The sequence below is a fragment of the Myotis lucifugus genome, unplaced genomic scaffold (genome assembly GCF_000147115.1).
Source record: "Myotis lucifugus unplaced genomic scaffold, Myoluc2.0 scaffold_0, whole genome shotgun sequence".
Lineage (NCBI taxonomy): Eukaryota > Metazoa > Chordata > Mammalia > Chiroptera > Vespertilionidae > Myotis > Myotis lucifugus.
Genome location: NW_005871048.1, coordinates 24,860,185 through 24,870,977, shown reverse-complemented (window position 1 = coordinate 24,870,977; position 10,793 = coordinate 24,860,185). Strand labels below are relative to the sequence as shown.

Genomic DNA, 10,793 nt, shown 5'->3' with positions numbered 1-10,793 from the left:
GGAAGGGCTGGGAGGTAAGGCTGGTGGTGCGGAAGGGACAGCAAGTGACAGTAAGGGCCTGGGATAGGAAAACCTGTGGGCAGGCCTGTGCGACTGGTGGCAGAGAGTGAGTGTAGCAGGAGACGAGACTGGCAAATTGGCTCCCACTGCCTGTCTAGAATTCTGTAAGCCCACTGGGACCCTGAGTATAGAAAGGCAGCCAGCCATTCCCCTACAAGCCCCAGCTTTAGAACTCAGGCTTGGTGGCTAATTCTGGGAGCTCATCTTTAGGAGGCATTCTCCTTACATTTCACAGACCCAGATATGAGATTTTATCGTTCATCTACAAATGCCCACATTGTACCAAGTATCTAATTACAGTCAGACAAACCAGCCTGGCTGGCCAGTTGAATTAAGCAGGCAGGAGTTGTGAATGACGCATCTCCAGTCACACACGGCAGAATCATCTGACCCCAACATGACAATTAAGCAATCATAAAATATCAGAGCCATCTCTTGCCACTGCTAGCCTCCTGTCCGTGTCAGAAAGGTAAAACCAGTGGAACAGGTACGTGAGAGCCTGGCATTCAATAAAACAAACCCCAGGCACTCACCTAGAACCCTCAGCCTCTCTCTTCTCTCTGCCTTTGTCCCCTTTGCCATCAGTCAAAATGGACCCATTGTCACCTGGAAAATAATGCTCCCAAGTCTCCCAATGCATTCAGCAGACAATATATAATTTAGATAGCTGTTTTTCATGGAACACCCAAGTGCTTTATAAACAGTAATTAAGCTTCTTTCATACCCAGTAAGAAGGCGTATTTCCACTTTACAGCTGAGGAAAGGAATTAAAAGACAAGCACATGTTAAATGTCTGGTGGGGGAGGGCTGCTGCCACAATTACATTAGGAATCTCATTAATCTGTGAGGCTCCTTGTAAACCTAACCAGAATCACTGCTGGCACTAAACATTCTAGGTTTTTAACATCAATGCTTAATTGAGACTTTCTTCCTTTCATCTTCCATTGTTCCTGCAGAAATCTTATAGAAACAGGAGAATGTCCTTATGACTAATTCAGACAGGGATCCTAGAGCTAGTCTGTCGTTAGGGAGACAGCCTTTTAATATGAAAAGAAAATGGTGTGATTCCAAGGCCATACCCCTGCCTCCTGTCTCTGCCTTCACTGCCTCAGTCTCCTTCAAATACTAGTAGCCTTGTTAAGACTATACACAGTCATGAAGAAAATAAACATATCTTTTCTTAAAAAGTATTTTGGCCTTCCTTCAAATTTATCAATTCTGATAAAATCAACCTGCTGAGAATAATCCAGTAGACATCATACTCACGTTCTAGTCTCCTTTGAATCAAAACATTTTTCTAGCCCGTCCGATGTTATTAGAATGATCACTTTGTGAAGATTACTCTAACCCTAAACTGGTACCAACATATGAGGGATATCATGGAGAAGTGGTTAAGAACACAGACATGGAGATCAGGTTTCTTAGGCTCCACTGCTTACTAGCTGGGTGATGGGCAAGTTTCTTAACTTCTCTAAACCTTAGTTTACTCACCAACAAAATGGGTATAACAGGGCTGTGGTGAGGAGAAATGGGACCATGGATGCAAAAGGGTATGTATCCCACAGGAAAACCCTCAACAAATGCTAACTGTGATTACTGTTCCCCTAGATGTTGCCTGTGGAGGGTATGTCCTAAAATTATAAACAGGCGGGGTCCCGGAGCAGACAGACACCCTGCTCCGACTTTTAGAGTCACCAATAAACAATATCTGTCCTAGGAAGATCATTTACATTAGGACATCAGAGAGCACTTTGATGTGGGGCATTTTTTGTTGTTGTTTTTTAAGACAAAGTTAAGGATTAAGGGCTTGAAATGAGACAAAGGCAAAACAGATACCAGCAGTGCAGTGTTAACATTTTTATTGAACTGAAATTGGTGTAGAACAACAGGGGCCACCACAGCTGCTGAGCTCAGTAACAACTGAAAAGTCCCTGTGACATTTTACCTTCGAGAGTCCTAACATGGTTTGGATGGAACTGAGAAACAGTGTGTGTGTGTGTGTGTGTGTGTGTGTGTGTGTGTGTGTGTGTAAATTTTTAACACTTCAAAATGTTTTGAAACGAGCCTCACAGCCTTGTTCAGGTTTTTAGGTTACAAAGAAAATGGATAATATCTCCTGTTGCCTCCATTTAATAGTGTCCATTAAATATCCTTTCCCAACATGTTCCTCTCAAAGTGCTGGTTATAAATTTCCCCCAATCTGGTACATGTAATAAAAGGATTTAGTAACACTTGGGGAAGTAATAAACTGTAAGAACTTCAGAAGTAGTAAAGGCGTATACCAAGCACACATGATAACACTCATCCTGCCAGAAAGACAATGAACTGGCTAAAGCGTTTCAGACAAGTTCCAGAAGCAAAGAACAAAGTAATGCAAGAGGTACGGCAACCAAGCAGTGTTGGAACTAATGGACCATTTGTGGCTAAACCTCATTTCAACATCTTGCTTCCAACATGCAAGTATGCATTTATTTTCAAAATAAAGTGAAATACTTTAAGGGAAAAGAAAACTCCTCTAACAGTTAAAAGATCCATCAGAGATGAATGAAAATACTGAATTTTTGGAATCAATGAATGGCGCAACGATAGAAACTGACCACACCAATTACTTTTGAGAGAGCCAGTCCTAACATCTACCACTAGAAGTGAAAGTTAACTCTTTAAATTACTCCTTGAGAAATAAAACCCAAGAAGATAGGAAATTAAATCCCCACATAAAAAAACAAAACCACATCTAATTAATGTTCTTTTTGGTTTATATTAAATTAGCTGCTCATTCAATTTAGAATCAATTTATGAGTGTTGGTAAAAATCTTCAAGAATGCTTCAAATTATTTTAGATGAAATGTGATGAAAACATAACTCCCTCTCTCATCTTGACAATGCTTTTACACTGTGTCTTTCAAAAAAACTGAATAGATTCTTCGACTAAAGTAACTAAGTGATCACACACTCCTGCAGCAATGACTTGAAAGTATCTAAAAATCTAACAGGACATGAAAAATGATATATTTTAATAGGCTTATGCCTGTCTTCAAAAGAGATGCAGCCTCAGGTAGCAGCAGAGTCAGAGATTTATAACTGATACACATTTTATAAGGATCTGCCCATGGTACACAATAAACGTCTAAATTAAGGCTTTTATAGGTTTGTGGTCAAGTCTATGGGTATGCAGTGCTGGGTTTTTGTAAAGCATCTCCAGCTTCTATTACCCAATTTGTAAACCAGAAGATGTGCAGATGTGGGTGGGTAGGAACTCGAAGGGCTAACAATTACCTAACTAGAAGACTTGTCTGTAAACAAGTTCTGAAATAAGAGTTGGCAGTGAAACAATTGAGAAGGTGCCTCTCATCTTGAGGAAAAAGTGATGTGTGCCTGCTGATAGAGGTGGTTTAAAAAAAAAGCCAACAGTTGAACTTCATTTCAAGACTTTGAGATTTAGAGACCTCAGGTTTAGCACTACATCCAAGCCAGTGGTTCTCATACTTTAGCTTGCAGGTCACCTGGAGGATACTTAGGAAAATGTGGATGACTACCTGGGCCCTATACCCAGAGATTCTAATTTGGGTGATGTAAGTGGTCCAAGCACCTTGCTTTTGAGAAACACCACTCATAGCAAATAGCAGCACACAATCTTTGATTAAACACCAATGAGGTCATTATCTATAGACAAATCCCTCAGCAGACTCCACCATAATAATATGAGGACCAAATTTACCCCCCAATTAAGTTTCCTATTTTTTTTGCAATTGAAAGTTTGAAATCAATTAACATTTACTAATGATTGTACCAATTCTGAGGAAAAAAGAAGAGCACCAGGGATCTCGATGCTAAAAGAAATCGAATTCCCTAGGAGGTTCATGCTACATAGAAATTAAGTTTCTGCAATAATGTTATAGAGTTGTAGTGTAGAGGGTCTTGTTTTAGTCTTGGTATAGTTGTGTACTTCTACATATCTAGAACTCCAAAGACAAAGTTCATCTACATGCTCCTCTCAGGTTTCTAGATAATAACATTTTCCTGGTTTACAGTGATACACAACAAAGTTATTTATTTTTTGGATGCTGGGAGACAAACATCTTTATTAAAGATACTACCAAAATTTGGCAAACATTTCAAAACAGATTGTAAACATAATGCTTCCTTTTACTGCAGCACTTTGAAAAGACAATACGGTAAGACAACACAACTTGAATCAACATTAGTTCAAAATCCTTACATTTTGACATAACTTATGTTCCCACATGATAAAACAAGTGATAGTTTAAATCAACGTCAACAGATAAACTCCATGAACTGAAAGTTTGTGCTGTTTGATGAATCACAGTATGCTATTGTTAAATATATCCACTCTTTTTTATATTCCTGGCACCCAGGATGAAGAAAAAAATCTTTAAATATACATTTCATGTAGGTAATAACTTCTTTGCACATCTCTCCTCAAAAAATAGTTTATAGCAGTATATAAATAGGTTACCTACATAATTAATTTTATAATTTTGCCCCAAAACTATAGATTTGTTTCATTTTCATAACATACCAATTTTGCCCGACAAAGCTGACAAACAGTTGAAATGGAAATGCTTTTGTCTTTCACAATAGAAGTAGCAATTGGACAAAAAAACAACATAAGAACAAAAACAAAAACCTACAGTAACACTCGTCAGTTGTTTAACCTGAGCGTTTGGCCTACTAAGAGTAGCAGCTTTTTTTCCTTCATGCACGCTCACATCCACACCACCTCTGCACACACACAGGTCGCGCACACGCGTTCAGACGCTGGTAGGCCACAGTGTGCTTCCCGTTGCTCCAATCAGGTGGGAAGCAGTGTAGCTAATGATTAACCACACTATGTACATAACTAGCAAACACCTTAAGGCAACCATTGCAATGGGGGGTTAACTTGCAGGGCACTTTTCTGTTCTAGATTAAGTCAGCCTGTATATATATATATGTGTATGTGTAGCTACACACATATACATACTCGTAGACCTTTTTATTTCTTAACCCTCCAATACAATGTTTTAATTTTTTTTGTATTTTGTGCAAATTTCTAAATATTCTACCATTTAAGGCAAAGAGTTTGCATTAAGAAAGGTCAGAAAATAGGCTTATGTTTATCCAAACGCATTTCACCTTGCACATTACTGGTTTGTTTTTTAACACACATAACTTTGAAGTGTGGACACTGGATCCCCAATATCTAAAAAAATCATTGCTAATTACAAACATGTTTATAAGAAAAAAAAAACTGATTTAAAGTATAGATACTGGATCCCCAATATCTAAAAAAATTTACTTCTATTGACAAACACAAGTCTTGATGGGGGGGGGAGGGGGGGAGGACCAGAAAAAGCAGCTTCAAAATTGCAGGGAAGCAAAGAAATTGGGGGTTGTGGGAGGGGGACAGAAAGAAAAAAAATAGTTAACTCAAGTTTACAAATACTGAAACTTTCGACAGGCAAAGTTTCCTTTTTTAGAATCTTAGAGCAACTCATTTGGAATTTTAAATAAATAAGCTTAAGTTTATTCACATCTTCTGGTCCAAGCAGAGCTCTAGTGCCATGCCTCTGCTTGCTGTTGGTCAAATTCACCTATCAGTCTTTTGATATGAGCCAGCTTGTTATGAAGATACTCGCATCTGTATTTTTCTTCATGGTAATTGGGACTAGACTGTAGATGGAAAAGAACAGGAGGAATCAGGTTACATAATTTGTAATTACTTCCCAACTCCATGTCAGAAAACCAACAGTAATGATACGTACCTGCTTGATCTTCTGATATTCTTGTAAGACTTCTTCATGAACATTCTACAAAATTAAAAATTAGAAATCAGAAGAGAACTTTTTTTGTTTTCAATATATATAGTTAACACACATTTGAAAGGGTGTGGGGAAATATTGATGATGGGAATGTAAATCAGTATAATTACTAAGGAAGGTAATTTGGCAACTGTTATCAATACAGCAAATGCAAAACTGGCTTGGCACTTAGACTTTCTTTCTGATTTACTGGTGTCTGAGTGAAATGATGTGTGTGGAAGGTCAATTGCTGCAGCACTGCTTGTAAAGCAAAAGATAGTAAACAACATCGAAGTGTCCATTAATCCATGCAAAGGAATACTAAGGAGAGCATTAAACAAGGGAGAAGTGTTTATGTACTTATATTTAAAAATTCTCTAAGATGCATTTGTATTGTTCAGTTAAAAAAGAAAAGTGCAGAACAATTTATACAATGACATCATTTGTTTAAAAGAAGGAAACAGAATATATATTCTAAGAATTTCATTAATTCTAAGATGCATATTTCTTCTCATCTTAATGAAATCAGGTGAAGATGTATCATAGTTTAACTTACTTGAACATAACACAATAGTGTGTCTTATCATTACACCTCTTAGATTTAATTATGTATGGTATATATGTGAATTTCCTTGTGTATATACCTCTTACACACATGCATGCACACGCGCACGTGCGTGACTCTTAAAGAATACACTGGAAACCAGCACTACTGATTATCTCTAGGGAGGAAAACTGGGTGGCTGGGGAAAATGGCTAACCCTTAAGTATCATATAACCTGATGTACGATGGATCTAACCAGGTTCCAAATGCTTACATTTATTCTGCACAAATCTATGGTCACCTCATTCTATGGATGGGGATTTTGAGGCAAGTTAAGTAACTTGCCCAAGGTCACACAAGTATTAAATGGTAGGACCTTGGAACCAAACCCAGCATTCTGGTTCTGGAGCTACTTCTAACCAAACAATCCTTGGAATACAATCATGTTACACTGGTCAATAACTACATAGAAAACTACAAACCCGAAACCACCTTATCACTGTCTTCTCGCATCCTCAAATACCAACTCCTCTGGCAAAATATATAATTCTAGGCGGCTTGTTTAAGAGACTAAGGCCTCCTAATAGAAGTCATAATGGATATCTAGGGCACAGGCCCCTGTGGGAAAACTCATCCATTCTCTCGCTCGGTTCCTGTCAGAACAATGGCAGTGGGCCGGGATGGCAGCACCATCTATGCCTGTGAAGTGCGACCAAATTATCTGGTCTATGCAAGCAAGGAAACACTCGTTTATATTAACCCTTTTGCTAAGAACCATGAGAATAATCAGGTCAGGCTTCTGTTGCTCTTTGAGCTGTAGTAATATTACCACTTAAAGTAGGAAAGTGAAACTGATCACTACCTGCTAACAAATGTCTGTCTCTGGAACAGCTGTAAGCACCATGTTTTTCTTCACTTAAACCCCAAACTTCTGTGGTATTAAGCCCCTTGTTATATTTCATGTCTACATCTTCCATATTCTATCCCGGACTGAGGTTATTTAAAAATTACTCAAAGTATTGACTTGGAATTGGAGTTTTGGGGAACAGTACCAGATCTGGAGCTGTAGCCTGAGTTGAGTTGACAATGCAATAAAATGTATTGATGAATCCAAAATCCAACTTGTTTTCCTGTTTATTTGTGTTTGGTATTCTTCCCAATACACTACACATAGTATAGTAAATGTATTAAGCATATATTACATATTTTACACCTATTACGTTAAATAGAAGGTTATTTTTTCCACTGACAGAAATACAGGTTGAAGCACTACTTCAAATATTTAGATACCAGCTAATTTTAAATAGAAGCTAAAAGCTGCAGAGAAGCTGGTCAGCAAGAAGACCTACTCTGAAGGCTAACAGGATGCCTGGGGGCCTGGGGGTTGGGCCAGGCAGAGAAAAAAGTAAAACATGAAAGTCAGTCCATCTATGAACAAATGCATTTACCTGATACTCTTTTGAGCCTGGAGAAAGGCGCTTTCGTTGTGCATCCAGTTTGATAAATCTTCTAGCTACGGTCTCCATTCTGGCATGCAAGGCCCTGTATTCATCATACTCTGCATTGAAGTCAGCCTTGTAATTCTGGCGTTGTTCATAGGAGACGATAGCAATATATTTTCTAATAAGGAAAACAGGATAAAAGATAGCCATGTCACTCCTTCCAAGCCCTTCCAGGTGAAAGTCTCCCGTGGAAGAGCTTCAGTGAAGGAAAATTAGTATAAAAAGACATGAGGGAATTATGAGGGGATCTGTCTTTAGGCCTTTCACACCTGCTGCCACCAAGGTGCCTCAGGCTTCCTCCCCTTTCTCCCTTTCTGATTAGGCAAATATTTAAAATACAAAAGGGAAACTGTCATTTAAAAAAATGACACAGTATAACCTGTGTAACAGAAAGGCAGTGTTGTGCTATTAGTCTAATTTACTTTCTTAATAAAAATGCCATAAAGCTGTTTTACTTTGGGGTATGAACACTTCTAGGGACCTGGTTAATGAAGGCCATTTTCACAGAGTGTCAGTTTACTCAGTGGTAAGTAAATTAAACCAGCATTTTAATATTCATATTATTTGTTTGTGGATCCAGGGACTGGGATCACATCAGGGTCTTTGCACTCTGTGCTTCTGTCATGGAATGCAAAAATCCCTTGACTTTATTGAGATAAAAATTGAGATTTCAAAGCAATTTCAAACAGGTAGCCCCAGGGGGTACATAATATTCTTCACTGTGGGAAAACCTTGGAGTTCAATCCTCTCCAAAATGGTTTCAGATAACTTTACAGTTATATTTAAAATGCAATAGCACAGATACCTAGTTGGAAATGTGAGAAAAGTAATGCAGTGAGCAACCTTAATGTCCTCATTAATATTTTTATTCGTGCTGAGTTAGGGTGGAGGTTTAATTTCTCAGTGTAACGGAGACTACGCTAGTATGCTGTTTTAAAGCTGCCCCGCTGGTGTCTGTGCTGTAAAAGGAACACCGCCAGCCCAGCAAGGAAGCAATCCTTTCCAGACGGGATGTCCTCACCGCACTGCAGAGGGAGCCCACTAGGGAGACAGTTCCCGGGACAGCATATGTGAGGAGATGGCTAAACAGATTGTGAAACTCAGGTTCAATCTGTCAGCAAAATACTCATCCTGCTTTCTCAAAACTCTCAATATTTCATTTAATAAATTCCTTAGGAAAATTACAAACTGACCAACAGTTGTGTTGCTATTATAGAAGATTATTTGATTATACTGGCATTTTAACAAAAAGCATTTTACTATTTTTATCAAAAAGTATGAGTTCTACAGTTGGTTCTTAATGCAAGAATGGAATAAAATTTTAAACAGTTTGGACAATTTACAACCAGAAGTAGCAGGAGTATTCTTATTATATAAAAATTAGGAATACTGTAATTAAGTATGCATTATTCAGAAGTTGACCATTAAGGTTTTATAGTATGATCTTTCGATTTCTTATGAAAGCAAGTTAAGTTTATTTTTGGTAATTTTTCTGAAAATTCATGCTTTCTCACCATTTTTAGAATATTTTTTGTATATATACAAGACTTATTTTTTTGTTAAAATAAATTGCTTTTACTTAAATAAAACAAGCAATCACATAGGTTATATATTTTTGTAATTTTTAAAGAGCTAAAAACATGGTAAGTGTACAGAAATGCACTGATGAGGCAGATACATCAGTAAGTTAAATTTTTTTTAAAATATAGAATTAACTGATTAGGTTGAAAAAACACAGCCTTACTCCATGGGGAGAAGGTCAGAATTATTTTTCAGTCTCCCTACATGATCTGTCATATATAACAAGTATACATCACTAGGGCAAAAAAGAGGAGTTCAAAATCCATCATGAGAGGATGAGAGCACAGTCCTGCAGTTGTTATTTGAGGGGGGTGTCAACTTTCATAGCACTCTTAAGGAGAAATGGGTTTGCAGCTGGAGAAATGAACCCCCCATCATTGGTGGAGACAGGTGCTGTCCCCCAACCGACCCTTCCTGGGCCAACTCAGTGGTGCCTGCTTTTCAAAGCTCCTGCACAGAATCCAAAACCATACACTGCTTCAGATGAGAGAGTACTAAATATGGCTTCTTTTTAGGTAAGAAGAGATGATAACCAGTCTTATGGTTTCCTGCTGTATCATTCGCCAATAACAATAGCTTTCACACTACTGTTAAGCAAAAGTATCACATTTTAAGTATAAAATGTTCTCTACTCTGAAAATGAACATTTCATTGGACATTGAGGGCTAAATGACATAATTCAACTTTGTCCATCATGAGATGGTACTGAATTGAGAGAAACTGTTCATACAGCCCAAATTCCAGTTTCTATTCTAGATTAAAGCTATTTTGCACATTTGTTCATTTTTTAAGCTATCGACAGCTAGACCTGTTTGCCCTTTCACTCTCCATTTTTCCAGGCTCTTGCAACTTAATTATTTTCTTCTTATGAAGCCTTTGAGTCTGTAAAAAAGCTAGAATTATGTGTCCAAGTTATAATTTCTGTGATAGCCAGTTACAAAAATGTCCCCAGCTCAGCGTTTAGCAACTTGTTGCCACAAGAAAAACATTATAACCTGTAGTAAAGTGAGATGATCAAATTTTACTATTCTCTCCTCTTAAAATAAATTTGATGGCATAGCTTTGTTTAAACAAAATCAATCTATCTCTACTTTGTATTAACTGCAGAGGTTTAAGCACTTTACCAGTAACATATGCAGAGAAGGTCTGTGCATTGATAGACTGTCAGCTTTGAAGAGTCCGATCCCTAAAATCTTCCATAATCAAAAGCTTGGCCTGGCCCCGGAACAAAGGACAGGCTTCTCTATACTTAAGGCCTCCGAGCAGAGCTCTGAACAGGGGGAGGCACAACCTGCTGAAACCGAC

The 10,793-nt window shown here is 38.0% G+C and overlaps 1 protein-coding gene across 1 annotated transcript in view; it reads right to left on the bottom strand.

Annotated features, from left to right (window-relative positions):
* Window positions 1-2,538: 2,538 nt before the first annotated feature.
* ELL2 (elongation factor for RNA polymerase II 2) overlaps window positions 2,539-10,793 on the bottom strand; it is a gene marked incomplete at its 5' end in the record, with an annotated part of 61,259 nt that continues 53,004 nt past the window's right edge. The window contains 4 exon segments of the mRNA XM_023756855.1: window positions 2,539-5,733; window positions 5,826-5,870; window positions 7,854-8,025; window positions 10,502-10,508. Of these exon segments, the coding sequence (XP_023612623.1) occupies window positions 5,617-5,733; window positions 5,826-5,870; window positions 7,854-8,025; window positions 10,502-10,508 (341 nt within the window).